The 15,525-nt window shown below is 41.3% G+C and overlaps 1 protein-coding gene and 1 long non-coding RNA gene across 5 annotated transcripts in view; one reads left to right on the top strand and one right to left on the bottom strand.

Annotated features, from left to right (window-relative positions):
* Positions 1 to 1,495: 1,495 nt before the first annotated feature.
* Positions 1,496 to 14,383, bottom strand: GCSAM (germinal center associated signaling and motility). 4 transcript variants are annotated; one of them, XM_032150205.2, is made up of 6 exons: positions 14,109 to 14,383; positions 11,460 to 11,534; positions 9,029 to 9,073; positions 7,688 to 7,734; positions 5,919 to 5,947; positions 1,496 to 4,472 (listed from the first exon to the last, which is right to left on the bottom strand). In XM_032150205.2, the coding sequence occupies exons 1-6, from the start codon at positions 14,135 to 14,137 to the stop codon at positions 4,155 to 4,157; spliced, it is 543 nt and encodes a 180-aa protein (XP_032006096.1). In that variant the 5' UTR covers positions 14,138 to 14,383; the 3' UTR covers positions 1,496 to 4,154. The 4 variants fall into 4 exon arrangements, with proteins under 4 accessions (XP_032006096.1, XP_032006097.1, XP_032006099.1 ...); XM_032150206.2 differs by having other exon boundaries at positions 11,460 to 11,528; XM_032150208.2 differs by lacking the exon at positions 9,029 to 9,073 and having other exon boundaries at positions 11,460 to 11,528.
* Positions 8,543 to 15,525, top strand: part of LOC131383249 (uncharacterized) — a 34,194-nt gene continuing 27,211 nt past the window's right edge. The window contains exons 1-2 of the long non-coding RNA XR_009213134.1: positions 8,543 to 8,650; positions 9,245 to 9,396. This is a non-coding gene — a long non-coding RNA (uncharacterized LOC131383249). The remainder of the gene's footprint in view (positions 8,651 to 9,244; positions 9,397 to 15,525) is intronic.

The raw sequence follows: 15,525 nt of genomic DNA, 5'->3' as shown, positions 1-15,525 counted from the left end.
AGGAGAATTGCTTGAACCCAGGAGGCAGAGGTTGCAGTGAGCCGAGATCACGCCATTGCACTCCAGCCTGGGTGACAGAGTGAAACTCCATAACAAACAAACAAACAAACAAACGGAAACAGTAGGGTTGCGGTGGTCAGAGAAAAGAGTGGTCAGTATAGTTTAATCAGAGGATGTTTTTTTGTAGGAAGTAGGACTCAAGCCGAATCCTGAAGCACTGGTGGGATTTGAATAAGAAGATTTGCCTGCCTTTACACATGTTTGTGTCTTCTTAGGATGAGGTACATATTCTCTCCTTTGTCTTTTACATGTGAATTCTGGACATGAATCCTGTCCTATTCAGAGTCTGATCAATGCTAAGAAAAAATGGGAGAAATCTCTCAATGTCCTCCTTCTCCTCTCCCATCACTCTTTCATTGCTTTAAAATAAGTTAATTCACACTGCATTATGAATTAACAATTGCTGCATTGTTGGCAGCTTTATCCACAGACATCCTTGAATCTTTCCTTTGTGACTAGAGATTACAGACTCAGCTTCAAAAGGCACCTCCCTCATCTCACAGTTGGGAAATCAAATTCTGGAGAGCTGGGAGGACCAGCCCAGAGTTCCACAGCTTGTTGAGGGCAAAGCCTAGCCCACAGGGCAACCACATACTATGAGTGGCCTCCAGCCCAGGTAGGATCCCCAGAGGCATGCTCAGTTCAGGCTTGGCTGACATCTGGGGATCCCTAAGGAGCACAAGTGATCAGGGGTCAGGGGTGAATGGAGAGGGAGGGCCCTCAGACTGCAGGAGGCTTTCTATGATGATGATGACCTCTCAAGGCTTCACCAAGTGCCTTGCAAAAGATAATTCTGTAGGAAAGTAGACGAAATTTACAATGGTCCACTTAACAGTTGGCAGAGCCAAGGTACGCTCAGATCAAGTGGCTTTCTGAATTGAGGCTATAGGCTTGGAAAAGAACAGAGATAAATGGAAACAGAATCTACTTTTCCCTGGAGCCCTCGTGGAATCCTGGAGACTTCTATTTCCTGTTCTGTCCATGCCCTTCCCCATCCCTGAGACTATCCGAAGCACCTATCACTCAAGTTTGTCCTAAAAAACGTTAGCATTTCAAATTGTTGTCAACAGATTTTCCCGCCCTATCTTTGCCCTCTTCCTATTTTTCTCTTCTGTTTTAAATAAGAATTTATTCACAGAATAAGGGATTATTTATAGATGCTAGTACACATGTGAAACGGAAACCACAAAGTCTGCAGTTGTGGCATAAATTGTGCCTCTGAATTTTGGCTATGTAGTTTTAAGACCAGCATGATGGAGGGGGAGTTTTCTGGTTATATTTGTGGCTTGAGAGAGTAATTTAAATGCTCAGGCTCAGGTTCTTTATCAGGGACAGGGATTCTTTCACTGAGGGGTTGCATCCCTAACCCCTGCACACATCGTATACAAATGTGTGTGTATGTGAATGTACATTTTCTGCAAAGGGAGTGCACAGCTTTCATTAGAAATCCTGAAATGTAGGGGAAACAGGATCAGTGTTACAGACGTAGTGGGTATTTTGGGACATTAAAATTTATTTACTGGAAATTTGAGACATCCTACACATTAAGTATATTGCACTCATATCAGAATTTTTAAACTCTTTTTTTGTTCTTAATATTACTTTTAACTGAGAAATCATAATTGTATATATCATATTGGGTATCTTGAAGCACTCCCAAATGGCTCCCCTTGCTCAAAATTCCCTTTCATAATCCCTCCTATAATTCCCTCTTATAAATCCCGGTTATAATTACGTTATAAGAACAACTTTCTTTGGTTAAACATTTATATTTAATGTGTCCCTGATAAAAGGCATATACTGTTTGGGACAGATAATGCTTTCACAGGATAAGGTTCAAACAAATATAACTTACTATGTCATACTAAGAATATTTCAACCAGTCTACTTCCACAATGGTCCAGTAGCCATGTGAAAAATTCTAGCATAAACTCATTGATTTGGTGTTTCTACCTTGCCGGGAGACTGCTGGATGGCCCTGAATAGCCAGCTGTATCAGCATGTTTTTTTTCCATACATCATAAAAGATTTTTGTTTCTCTGTGCTCTTTGATATCATTTATTCGGCATCTGTAATAGATGATTGCCTGCATTAGATGTAATCCTCCTGTTGATGATGAAGAAGCTGAGCCTCCAAGTAGCATGTTCAAAGTCACAGATGGAGGAAGAGAGAGAACCAGGATTTGAATGACTGATTATCTGTCTCTGGGGTCTACACTCTTTCCTCTAAGCCATGTTACATCTTGTACAATATCCACTGCTAACTGATTACCTCCTTTTGAGGATCTGATCCTGGCCAAGGATCAGCTAGAGTTCCATGTGAAAGAATTTTGCTAAAAGTAGGAAGTTAGCAGAGGAGGAGATACCAAGATGCACCTGGCTCTTTAGCTGAAGATTGTCACCTGGCTGAAGTCTTCACAAACCTGTGACACATCCAAGCTCAAGCCACTGCATTTCTCCTCATTTGGGAGTTAGCACATTTTACATAGCAAAGTTATTTAGCTTCGGTTAACTTTGAGAAGAAAACAGTAACTAAACATAATGTACCAGGTTCCCTGTCGCTTAGCTGGTCAAAGGGCCTGTCTAGTAAACATAATGTACCTACTGCTTTCTTAAACAAACCTCTTTTAAAACAAACTATTTTAGCATCCCTAAAATTAGGACAGTAGCCGTGAGTTAAATAAAACAGCAAGTGGAAGACACAGGTGTGAATACAGAAATAGTAGAATTTGCTAAATTGTCTTGGTCTCACTTATCCAATTTGTGATTTAATATTTTTATGCCATTTTATTGGTGCCTGCTCTTATGCATCAGTAACCAAACACATTTCTGTTAAGTTTCTCTCAAACTGTAATCATTTAGGGCAGGTGTCTGCAAACTTTTTTTCCAAAAAGTGCCAAAGTATATTTATTTTGGCTCTTTAGGGCCTATGGTCCGTGTCACAATTACTCAACTCTCCCATGGTTGAACAATCATAGATAGTAGGTAAACAAATGAGTGTGGCTGTGTTCCAATAAATCTTTATCTATAAATACAGGGAGTGGGCCAGATTTGGCCTGGGGGTTATAGTTTTCTGATCCCTGGTTTAGAGGATAGATATAATTTGAGGAACACTAAGGAAAAGATAAGAGAAAGTAAATAATCAGGACACACAGAGGAGTGCTTATCAGAGAAGGTATATATGTGTTAATTTCCTATGTGGACATTTTATTCATATTTTATAAATGACATTATTAAATATATACATTTAGTATATTGCAGAGGGCTTTCTATGTAGCATACTGGGCGAGCACTAAATTGGAAGTCAGTAGGAGATCAGGCTCCAAATTAAGTTTTGCCACTAACTTTAATGTATCTTTAGGCAAATTATCCTCTCTGAACCAAAAAAGGATAGTGGGATTACGGGATCTCCAAGGATCTTTCTTCTTAACATTGTCTGATGGTATAATTGTCTTATTAAGATTTCTAGGGAGAAATACAAAGTTAAAAATAAAATCATATAGGTTAAAATTATGTAAACATCTGGCCTAGAGCCTCTTGATTCAACTTACATAACTAAACAGACCATGGGGGCCAACAGGTCAAAGGACACTATGTAAAAGACATGACTTAGGCACATGGAGTGAGAGGAGCAACACAGGCTCCCATGGGGTGGGGGCTGAGCTGGAAGGTCACTGTAATGAGTGAACTCCCCGTTGGGCACACTTAGTATGATGAGTAAAGCTTCCTTGTGACTTTAGAGAACAATCATGGGAACACTTTATAAGAAGATCCCAGACAGAAGAGCAGAGCCCCTTGTGGTGTGCATAGCTTTAGGGGAATCAGGGAGCCCCTCCTACCACTATACTCTCCAAACCATGTAGAACCAAAGATGGTTACCTCTTTCTCAAATGGTGGTGTTCAGGATAAATGGCTGATCTTTAGATTTTGGCTTTTGCATGCTAAGAGGGCTTCTGGTATACAAACCATGCTCTGCAGGGAAAGGGTTGTTGTGGGAGATAAGCTGGAGGGACTTTGTGTCCCATCCCTGCTTCAGGCAGATCCCCCATCCCACCTTTTATTTGTTGGTGCTAAACAAATGCTAGTCCAACCACTTCACTGTAAATGGGAAAACTGAGTCTCAGAAGGGGCCATAAGCGGACGTGGCTGTTGCAGAAAGTGAGAGGAGATTCTGTGAGGCATGAGAAGTTCATATTCATCTTCCGGGGATCGGGCATGCCTAGGGGTAGAAGGGATGTGTAGAAGTGAATACTCAGTCTCAGTTCCTCCCAAGGACTCTCTGGGTCTCTCAGCTTTGCAGGGAACATTCTCATAGTACTCTTCAGCAGAGTTCCCTGATGGCCTTCTACAGAGAACCCGATGATTGATGAGGGTATAGCACAGCTCCTCTGAGTAGGTCTGGTCAACATTGTCCTGCTTGTCAAAGGAGAGCCATCATCAAGATTTGGTCTCTTGCCATGACCTTTACGCTTCAATCTCAACACAGGCTTGACCCTGCGTCAAGTCTGTCTTCTATGACCACCTCCTCCCCATCTCTTGGCCATTTTTTTCTAAATGGCTGCTTCTACCCCAACCACTAGGCCAGCAGCAAGAGTACTTAAGGTCTAGAGCCTGCTCAAGTGCATCCTCTCTGCCCCTTGTTCCAGAGTGACCTCTGACCACCTGATATAGTTTGGATATTTGTCCCCTGCAAATCTAATGTTGAAATTTGGTTCCCATTGCTGGAGGTGGTGCCTAGCGAGAGGTGTTTTGGTTATGGGAGCAGATTTCTCATGAATGGCTTGGTGCCATCCTCGCAGTTATGAGTGTACAGCCTGAAGAACCATGAGCCAAATAAACTTCTTTTCTTTATAAATTACCCAGCTTTGCATATTCCTTTATAGCAACACAAGTGGACTAAGACACTACCCATGTAATTCTCAGTCTCAGGGCTCTGAGGATAGCCCATTCTAATAAAAAAGAATAATCTGGCTGGGCACAGTGGCTAACGCCTGTAATCCCAGCACTTTGGAAGGCCAAGGTGGGTGGATCACCTGAGGTCAGGAGTTCGAGACCAGCCTGGCCAACATGGTGAAACCCCATTTCTACTGAAAATACAAAAATTAGCCGGGTGTGGTGGCATACCCCTGTAATCCCAGCTACTGGGGAGGCTGAGGCTGAGAATCGCTTGAACCTAGGAGGCGGAGGTTGCAGTGAGCTGAGATCATGCCATTGCACTCTAGCCTGGGTGACAAGAGCAAAACTCTGTCTCAAAATAAATAAATAAATAATCTTGTGATATCTTAATGTGTTTTGGTTATGATATTTAATTACCCTCTAGAGATATTTACGTTATTAAGTAGGGAAGCAACTCAAGGGAAGGTTTCATTTATGATGGGATATCAGGAGATAAAAAGCAAAGCAGCAAAGTACAGGGGGAAAAGCATGGATTGTGAAGTAAGACTTGGTTTTGAATCCTGGTTCCGCCCCCTTTTAGCTATTTGGCTTTGGGGAATTATCACTTAATCACTCAGTTTTCTCGTCTATAAAATGGGGGGATGGGATGGATTATAGTAGCAATATTCAAGGGTTGTTGTTTTAGCTACATGAGTTGATGTGTGTAAAGCACTCAGCATGTTGTCTGTCATAAATGAAGTGGTCAGTAAATTTAAGTTCCTTTCAATAAGTTATACAGCAGAAATGGCTGCTGCTTCTGCCACCCGGCCCTGCACTTGCTCCCCAGGTTCACAAGCACTGACATCTAAAGTCTTTCTCCATGTAAGGGTCAGAAGGGATCTTGGAGGCCAACTTCTCCTGCCATTTAGAGTGTCTGCACTTCTATCATCATCTCAAAAAGTAGCTTAGAGATGTTCTTATTACCTGGGTGGGAGTAGATGATATTCCTTCATCTGGAGAAAGAAAATACACTCAATGAATTTCAGGTTATGGGGAGATTTGAGGGGAGGAGCAGGGAAGGCTAGAATATAAATAACTAAAAAGCCAAGAAACAGCTGGGGTAGCTCTTCTCAGGTTATTCTGATCTACAGCACATCCCTGGGGAGTGACAGGACATCTAAACAAGTCACAGCGAGAGCTATGCTCAGTCTGAGAGGTGAGAGGAGGGAGACACATTTGGTTAGTCTTTGGAAAGGAAATCACGATTTCTCCCTCCAGCTCTCTTTCCCTCTTTACCTAGCCCCCTCTCCTTCCTTACGCAAAATTGATTTGTGTTCCTTACACAAATTCAGTGCCTCTGCACCAGGCACTGGGGAGACAAAGAAGAATCAGAAACAGTCCCTGTCCTCAAAAGACTCACAAGCTAGCACAGGAGACAGACAAGGGGCTGTGAGAGATCCACACTGTGGAGCGGAGGGCCGTCGTTTCTGCTCTAGGTGACGGGATGGTGGTAGTGTGATAACTGGTGTTCAAGGAGTTTTGCAGAGCAGGAAACTCTTAAGCTAAACTTTCCCATTCCTATACCTGCTGGCAGATAACAAATGAGCAGGGCAATTTTTCAGAGCCTAGTTAAAACCAAATGGCTCTGGCCATTCAGCAAAGAGGCAAACTGACACCCTTTCTACCCTCTTGCAAAAACACCAGTTCCATAAACAAACATGTTCCCTCACATGAAAGTCTACAGAGGAAGCCACCATGTGGTATACGGATTGACATTCTCTCGGTCCTCACATCCTGGATTTCTACATCTCCATAAGCTCCTATAGGCATCTAAAACTTCTTTGATTATCATTATAAGAAAAGCATCTTCAGCATAGAGTTTTAGCATCTGGTCTTATTTCTATTATGTTTTGCTCTGATGGAAATGGAGGTTCCCTGGGACCCACCACTTCTGGAGTGAAGTGGCTAGGGTGGGAGGCTGTATTATTCATTTACACATCTTGCAGGGCTAGATTTTAAGATTCTGTGTAAATGAATTAGGTTCTCCTCTGTAAACTAAGGAAGGAAAAGTCGAAACTCTTCCATTTTTCTTCTTCAGAAACACAATGGCTTGTCCTCAGGCCTACACTTTCTTATTTTTATTTTTAGGTGTGATACAATTCATCACACTCTCCTTCTAGAATTCTTCTTTCTCCTTAACTTCAACGCTGTACTATCACCACAGACTACTGCACCAGCCTCCTAAGTGGTCTTCTGGTATCTGCTCTTCCCGCTCCTTGCTGCAATTTGTTTTCTGCACAGGAAACTGGGTGATATCTTTAATACAAATCTAATCATACTTGCCCCCGCCTCCCCACTGTGTAAAGCCAGTATCTCCTGTAGCTCTCAAGACAAAGATGAAAATCTTTAACTTGGCCAGGAGGCCCCACCCCTCCCCTATCCCAGGCTGGCTTTCTTGCAGTTTCTTGTAAGTGCCTTTCTCCTCCACCTTTTGTATCCTTGCCCCCAGTTACTGCCTTCGGCCTGCAGGCCTCAGGCACTAACTCAGGAATTTGGAGATTAATGAGCCAATTCCCGCTTCAATGAGCTCACCATCTAGTGAGGACAAAGGACATGCAATTGGATACAGTGCAGCAAAATGTGTAGATATTGTAATTGAAATATGCCTAAGGGGCTTTGGGAACATAGAGTAGCAGCAGTTTGGAAATGTAAGTCTTATCAAAAGTGAAAATAATAGGAAATCAATGACTTACTTTCGTTTTGGGAATCTTGCCTCTTTTCAAAAATGAGTATTTTTTTCCTGTGAAAGAAAAGCAAAGCAAATTGTTTTAATATTCAGAAACTCTCAAAGGAAATGACACAAACCTACAAAACTTACTTTTAACTCTTTGTTAAAGTTATATACCTTTTATAATACCTCCTTCAGCATAGACGAGTTAAATAAAAAAGAAAAAAGTAAAAGATGAGGCCAAGTAGAAATATATTCCTTTGTGCCTCTTTCTCTCTCTCTCTCTCTCTCCTCCTCCTCCTCTCTTTCTTTTCTAAATCTGATAGGGAATTGATTTATAGATGGGGAAATACGGTGATAGAGGTTACTTTTTTGGAGACTTTTTTTCTGACAAAGTATCAATTTCTTTTCTATCATGTGAGTAAAGGAGCCAGGATTATTTTCAATCTCAATTCTAATCTATGATCTCCAAAACAAACAAACAAATAAACACACTCTTCGCATAAGGGAACACTGTATAAAAGACTCCCTGAAAAAATGCGATATAAATATAATGGAAGCCCACTATCATTTCAGTAGACAAGAACATCTGCTGTGAGGGTGACCATATGTCCTGGTTTGCCTCAGTCTGGTTAAGGTCATTATCAATCGCTTAGCGGGCTTTAACTATTTTTAGCATCCGTTTCACTCTCAAAGGTGTTAGGTAACTAGAGCACCCTAATGGCGCTGGTTCCGGGTTCTCCTTCCTCAATGCAAGCCCGCCAAAGGAAAAACCAATCAGAGAGAGGTGTTTTTCCTGCCTCGCTCTAAGCCCCACCCCAACCAATCACGAACATCCACGCAGCCCTCCTGGGCATAAAAGAAGCAAACCCCCCACCGCTCTCTCTCTCTCTCTCTCCTGCCCAGCCCAGCCTGCTGCCTCCAATAAAGATCTTTTGGCCGAGCCGGTGTGCCGTGGTCTTAAGTCTGAGCGTCACTCTTTCAAAAGGTATCTAAGTTCGGATGATTAATTATACTATCACCCCGACTATAAGTTCTATGTGCAAGGGATAGAAATGTGTGCTTCGGAACATGCAGACTCAGATTTGCAGTGTGAAAAAAAGGTGTCTTTTTTTCTACGTTAGTAGCTAGTTTCATCTTTGCTTCTGAGGCTTTCCTGTTTGAGGAGAGCATGCCACCCATGAGACTATTGTTCCTGTTTCTCATCAAATTGGAAGGATTGCTTCCCTGATTAACTCTTAGGTGATTGTATCTGGCTAGTGACAGGCTTCCGCTGTGGCCACAGACAGTCACAGGTAACTTACAGCAAATACCACATTGAAACCACACTTAGGGAAATAACTCCTAAAAACAACTGTCCACTCACCACGGAAGGCAGAAACACCCTTCAGCGATATGGTGATCCCAGCATCTAAAATACCCAAGAGAGATGGCAAATCATAAGGTTGATTTCTGCAGCTTTGTTAAGGTGACTCCTTTCCTTTTGCCATTTCTGTGGAAAACTTTTTTTCTCCCCACAAGTGTGTTTCATTCTAGATAACTTGGACATATCTCTCATGGTAGAATGCATTTGTCTTCCTAGGATGAAGATGATACTATCAAATTCCTAATCAGGAAAAAAGCTTTCTGCTGTGTTCCCAGCAAAGGAAAAGTGTTTCCTCACTCTCAATTCTGGTAATTTCCTTGGTTCCCTTGTAATGAAGAACACGTAAGTGTTATCTCCAGGAAATCAAGGTACAAATGTGTGGAAATTTTACAAATCATTTTTTTTCAGGTATGGGTTAGGCAATAACACTATTTGACTATACTCTGAATTTCTCCAATTTACAGTATATTGCAATTGTTTGCTCACTTGTCTATATTCTACACTAGAACGTGAGCTTCACAAAGTTGGGGACCATGTTGATCTTGTTCATCATGGTATATATTTCCAGTCTATGATACAACATCTGGCACACAGTAAATGGGTTTTCAAAAAATATTTGATGAAGATATGAATACAGAATGAATAGCCAAGGACAGAACAACCCTGGTGCTGGAGGTCAGCAAATCTACTACCTTGACTCCAATGACATAGTTGAATAACAGGACTTCTCTCTCTTATAGCACAAAGGCTTAGAATCTCTCTGCAGTACTACATCTACATGAATGTCTAAGTATCATTCTGTACATCTTTCTGAATTTGAGGCATAGTCAACTACCTACATGGTTAAATGCGAAAGCCCTTTATAAAGTAGTATGTGTATCAGTTACAGTATGTAAAAACGTTTGGAAAACACCATCCAAAAATGTCTCCCCCCCTGAGCTTTCCCATGAAGTTTCATCAGGAGGAGCAGTGGAGGAGAGGCTGACTGCATCGTGACCTTGGTTCTGGTCACCTGCTTGGCTGAGCATTCTGACAACCTCTAAGATCTATGCATCATCAAAGCCTTTGGGGCCCAGAGGCACAGCTGCAGCTCTTCCTCTTCTTTAGGTTACCTTCAATGTGCTTCAGGCTGTTTGCTTACATATCTGCTTTGTTGCTAAGGAAACATGGTAAGATAACTACTGAATCACACCAAGTTAACAAACCAGATTCACTGAGGAGAAATGAATGAGATAAGAGGAGGGGGATGATTTTGAGAGATATTCTCTGAACTCCTGAGGCCACAGTTTTTAAATCTGTAAAAGAAGATGTATATACTGCTTACACTTGGAGTTATTAGAATAAGCTGAGGTTAAATATGGGCAAAAACGATCTGTAAGCTGGCTGTTTCTCCTACTTGACTTTTCTGCAATTTATTCTTGCATTTCAACATGGTTGTTTTGGTTTGGGATGAGTTCAGACAGCCTCCAAGAAGCAAGCTAGACAAATCTCTATACCCTTAGGCTACATGTCAGGAATTTGAGGTATCTGTCTCTTTCACAATGCCCTCTCTGGCTCTCCAGTCTACCCAACCCCTCCCTTGTTATAATGCCATGGCCCTTCTGATTTATTTCATCATTTGAACTGTATGCCTTAAAATGTGCCCAATGATACCCCTGAAAATATGTAATTCTCAACTTGCACTGAAAAAATGCACCCTGTTGAAAGGAATCTCTTGGTCTCCAGCCCCTCACGCAGGCATTGGTGTTAAAAAATAACAACAGTGCCTGTTTTTCAATTGCTCCTCTTTCAAAATCTCCTCCGAAACCATGTGAAAAGCACAGATAACTTTACAGGCCACAGAAAAACTGAACTTGTCAGCCCTTAGGATTCTTGGAACCTGGAACATTAGTTCCATATTTTAATTATTCCTTTCCTTAGAGAGAATTCTTTAGGGCTAGACATTTGAAAGGTCTGTTCAAAAAGAATTAATGAGGTGGTCTTTGTTTAACAGCATCAGGGCAATCACAATGGTGTCTCCACAAACTTTCTAAAAATTGTCGTAACATGGGGCATGTGGTCACTTCAGAAATAGACACCTATAGCTTAAAATAAAATGGCTAGGGTGGAGGTTGAGCACAAAGGTACCTGAGATAGACAAACAAAAGGACAACAGGAAATAAGACCCTTGTTTTATAACGGGGCATAACAGGGACTAACAGGGTCTTAGTTCCTGTTGCTAGGAGTTACATTAGGCTTCTAGCAAAGTAGCACATCTCCTGTCCACAGTTTTCAAGCATTTTATCTTTTGTCCTGTCTTCACATTTGCTACTATTGCAATTGCTACTGGTCTAAACAGGGCCCTCTCTCACTGGGATGTGAAGTCCAGGGCTTGACATACTTCGTTCTCCTTGGGCAAAGGCTGGGGGAGTTTGGTTGATTTTGCTCTCACCTGGATGTTCTCTGTTTGGGGCTTTGCATTCTCACATTCCAAGGCATCTCTTGAGTGTTCTGCTGCCGCCTGAAACTCAACATATCAGAAACAGGCTAAGTATTTCCTAAACAGGCCTGCCACTTCTTTTCATAATTTTTCCAACTTTCCTCATTTCTGCTATTTGTGTGTAACTCTGAAATTGACTGGTTGCCCTCACGCATGTTAATACTGTTTCCTCAAGCACATGCCACAAGCTACCTTTGATCTGATGTGCTCTCCATTGCCACAGCAACAGCCCACTAATGTTCTCCAACCGCCATGAACAAGTGATCCTAAATCGTCTGTTCCTAAATATCCAGGGATCCTCATCATGACCCTGAGAGTATCAGTGTCCAGAGAGAGGCCTGAGGTCCTCAGCTACCATCTCTTTGGTGCAGTTCCAGGAGCTATACACAAGTAATGCAGAAAGGTACTGGCTTTGTCTTGTGTAAATCACACCACCATCTTTCACAGAAAGCATGGAGGCCCAGAACAAGGGACAGAAGGAGAAGAAAAGGATTGAATAAAGAAAATAAATTGGTTCATTGGGTTAGATTTCTGTATACCCATCTTTCCATTTGTTAGGAATTGGGAGTATGAGGATAAAGAAACTAACACTTAAACACTACTTACTATATGCCAATCATTCTGTGTGTTATATTTCATTTAATCCCAGAATAAATCCATAAGATAGATATTATCATTATAGTTTTTATACTAATGAGGAAACTGAGGCCCAATATGCTAGGCAACTGGTCTGAGGATCCACAACCACTAAGGGGGAAAAGCTGGGTTTGCTGCTGGCAGGTCCCTTCCTCTGAGACTGAGCTCCTGTCATGAAGGGATGGGTGCCATTCTATCCTGTGCAAAATTTCCCCAGCTTCTTAGCTTATTTGATCTGGAGAGACATGGTTGGGGGGGTATGCTGATTAGATGATAACTGAGTGTTGAGGTGACAATGAAAATTAGATACCAATATATACAAGACTTTTGAATACATTAAGGGAAACATTTTATTTAATTATTTTAATGAATTTATTTTTAAGACTGGGTCTTGCTATGTTGCTCAGGCTGCACTCAAACTCCTGGGCTCAAGCAATCCTCCTGCCTCAGCCTCCTGAGTAGCTGGGACTACAGGTGCATGCCACTGCACTTGGTTCAAGGGAGACCTTTTAAATCATCATAGAAATAAAGATGTTGGGCAAACCGATTAACTATTTGGAAAAAAAATTTATATCTGACACCATATATTGAATATATGTTGCCAAATATAAAATAACAAAATCAAAACATATGAGTTGATTTGTCTTATCTTAGGAAGAGCAAAGAATTTTAAGCATGAATGCAATGGCAGAAACCAAAAAGCTTTCTAGATTTAAAATTGAATTTTCTTTAAAATATAATAAACACAAAACCATAAGAAGTCCAAATAGCATAAGATGTGTGTACCTTGGAAAAAGTTTTTTTCTTACATAAAACAAAATTTTAAAGTAAAAAATATTTTTTTTAAGTTTTTTTGCACTTATTCAGTGCACGTGATGTGCCAGAAACAATGCCAGGAACCAGGAATTCAAAGATAAATAAGAAACAATCACTACATTTGAGCATCTCATATCTAGTAATAAAAATAGTAATTTATATAATTGTTAGAACAATGCTAGAGTAGAAGATTGACAAGGGGCTGTGAGGACCCAGGGTAGAGAAGTCTCAGACAACATGATTCTTAGGAAGGGACATGAGATATTCCACAGGACGATCAATCCTGTTTTCGGCAAGTGGTCAAAACTGAGCTACCATTTTTTCCTGTGTTCCACTCTCTAGTGGCATGAACTGAGACCTGGAATTCCAAACATAACCCTGTGAAGACCCCCTCTGGCTCGCTTACTCTTTCTAGATCAATCCACTTTATACCCTAGAGATTACCTTGTCTGTGGTGGCACTGTTTTGGCGGCACGGCTTTGATATTAAGGAAGATGATGGTCAAAAAAAGAAAGCAGAAAATATCTTCTAATTTTGAACTCTACTTTGTGTCAGGCACTATGCTAGCACAATACACATTAGAACTCTCTAAGGTAGATATTGTATTATTATTTCTACTTAAAATAAAGAAGCTGAGGTCCAGAAAAGTAAATCCGAGTTCTCTGCCTATTTAATTTAGATGACCTCTGCTTACCTGCTTGCAGGGAGTGCACATCAAAGGAAGCCTCAAGGTGGCAGGAAGCTTGCTGTTTATTTCAAACTTAAAATAGTGCCTGAAAGAGGGTGGTGATTTTGACCTCCTTGTGGAGCATGAGGAGCTCAGGAGAGCATCTCCTTCCCGGGCTTTCAGAAAGTTGTTTCGTTTCTTAGGTGGTAACCTATTATATAGACCTTCCTTGGTAAAGTCTTTCCACCTTTCAGCTATTCTCCATCAGCTGCTCACCATGATTCTTGGGAGAAGGCAAAACCTATGGGAAATTTAATGTGGTATCTGGCACAGAGTAGGCACTGAAGGCTTGGCAGTTTCCTTACCCAACTACTTTCTACCCCAACTTAGTGTGCTAACTGTATACTAGCTTTCTTTTTCTCTTCCTTGCTGTATTGCCCTGTCCCATCTCCTCTGCTCTCCCACAGGGAGTCTAGACTTACCTGTTTTCTCTCAGCAGAGAGTTTCCCATCCTCTCAGTCCTCTCAGGGCTTCCCCTCCGTCCCTTTACCACTTCCTTCTTGCCTTGTGCTCTGACAGGGCAACTCCTGACTTAAAGAAAGGGCTGTGTGGCTCTGGCCACCCGTGCAGAGACAGCAGAAAGGAGAAGGGTGTCTCTGCAGAGGGGAGGAAGAGGCTGGGGGAGGAGTGTTAGAGGCACCCACGTGCAGAATGTCCTAACATGTCAGTGCCTGAATCAACCTGGCTGTTGGCCATAACCAGCAACTACCCGTCAATGAGAGCTTCGAACCTCTGGGGAATCCCAGGTCTGAAATTACAGATGGGCCATGGGAGTTTTTCCACTGCAGATATTTACGTTTATAAATCACGTTGTCATCTTAGAAAAGTCAGAAGGAGGTTAAAACAGTCAAGCCACAGACCTGTAGAAAATATAGTATCAATAACCCTCAAATCTGAAAACAAACACCCAATAACAAAATGGGCAAAATATTTGAACAGACATTTCACCAAAGGAACTATACAGATGAACGTTAAAAGATGCTAAACATTGTAGTCATTAGGGAAGTGTAAATCAAATCCACAATGGAACACTTTTACACACTAGTGTTTCTGGCACACTAGCTGTGCAACCCCAGATTCACCCCACATCATTCTTATCCTTATAGCTGCTCTCCAAACTTCCTTTTGGCTCTGTGAGGGATTTCCAGGAGCACCTTATTAAAAATGGAAGATTTTATTATAAAAGATAAGCCATTATCGACCATTCACTTTTCTAAAAAAACACAAATGCGAGAATAAAATAAAAACACACAAGTCTCACTAGCCCCTGCAAGACAGAAAGCATCCCTGGACAGAGAGCCTGCTTATACCTACCTAATATCTGAACTCACACATTCTAGGGTTTCATGTTTTGTTACCTCTTGCAAAGGAAAGGAAACTGGCTAGAAATTTCATGTAAAGGAAGGTCACAACTTTAAAGCTATCTGATGCTAATGATTTGTATAATCTAGTTTGCAGCTCTGAGAGACAATATCAAATAAACATTGTCAAATACTACTCCCACCTAACCTTTGCTGTCATTGTTCTTTGAAATTATCTTTGGGATGGGTTATGTTCTCTCACTGTAGCTTTAGTTTATCTCAGAGCACACACCCTAATGTCCATGTGCAGTTTCCATGCTCAAGTATTCCAGAATACAATTTTCTGGAGTCTAACTTCAGTTGATACCTGTCTCCAAATTGCAAATCTACCTCCAATCAAAAAGAAAGGGGAAATTAGTTGTTAAGGGCAATTAGCAAATATATTACAAAAATAATTTCAGATAAACTCTATGTGACAAATGGTGCTGTCAAGTCCTCTTATTTGAATACTAGTCATTGTTTCGTCTTGAGAAAATGT

Source organism: Hylobates moloch, unplaced genomic scaffold (assembly GCF_009828535.3).
Source record: "Hylobates moloch isolate HMO894 unplaced genomic scaffold, HMol_V3 SCAFFOLD_4, whole genome shotgun sequence".
Lineage (NCBI taxonomy): Eukaryota > Metazoa > Chordata > Mammalia > Primates > Hylobatidae > Hylobates > Hylobates moloch.
This window is presented reverse-complemented; position numbering and strand designations above follow the sequence as displayed.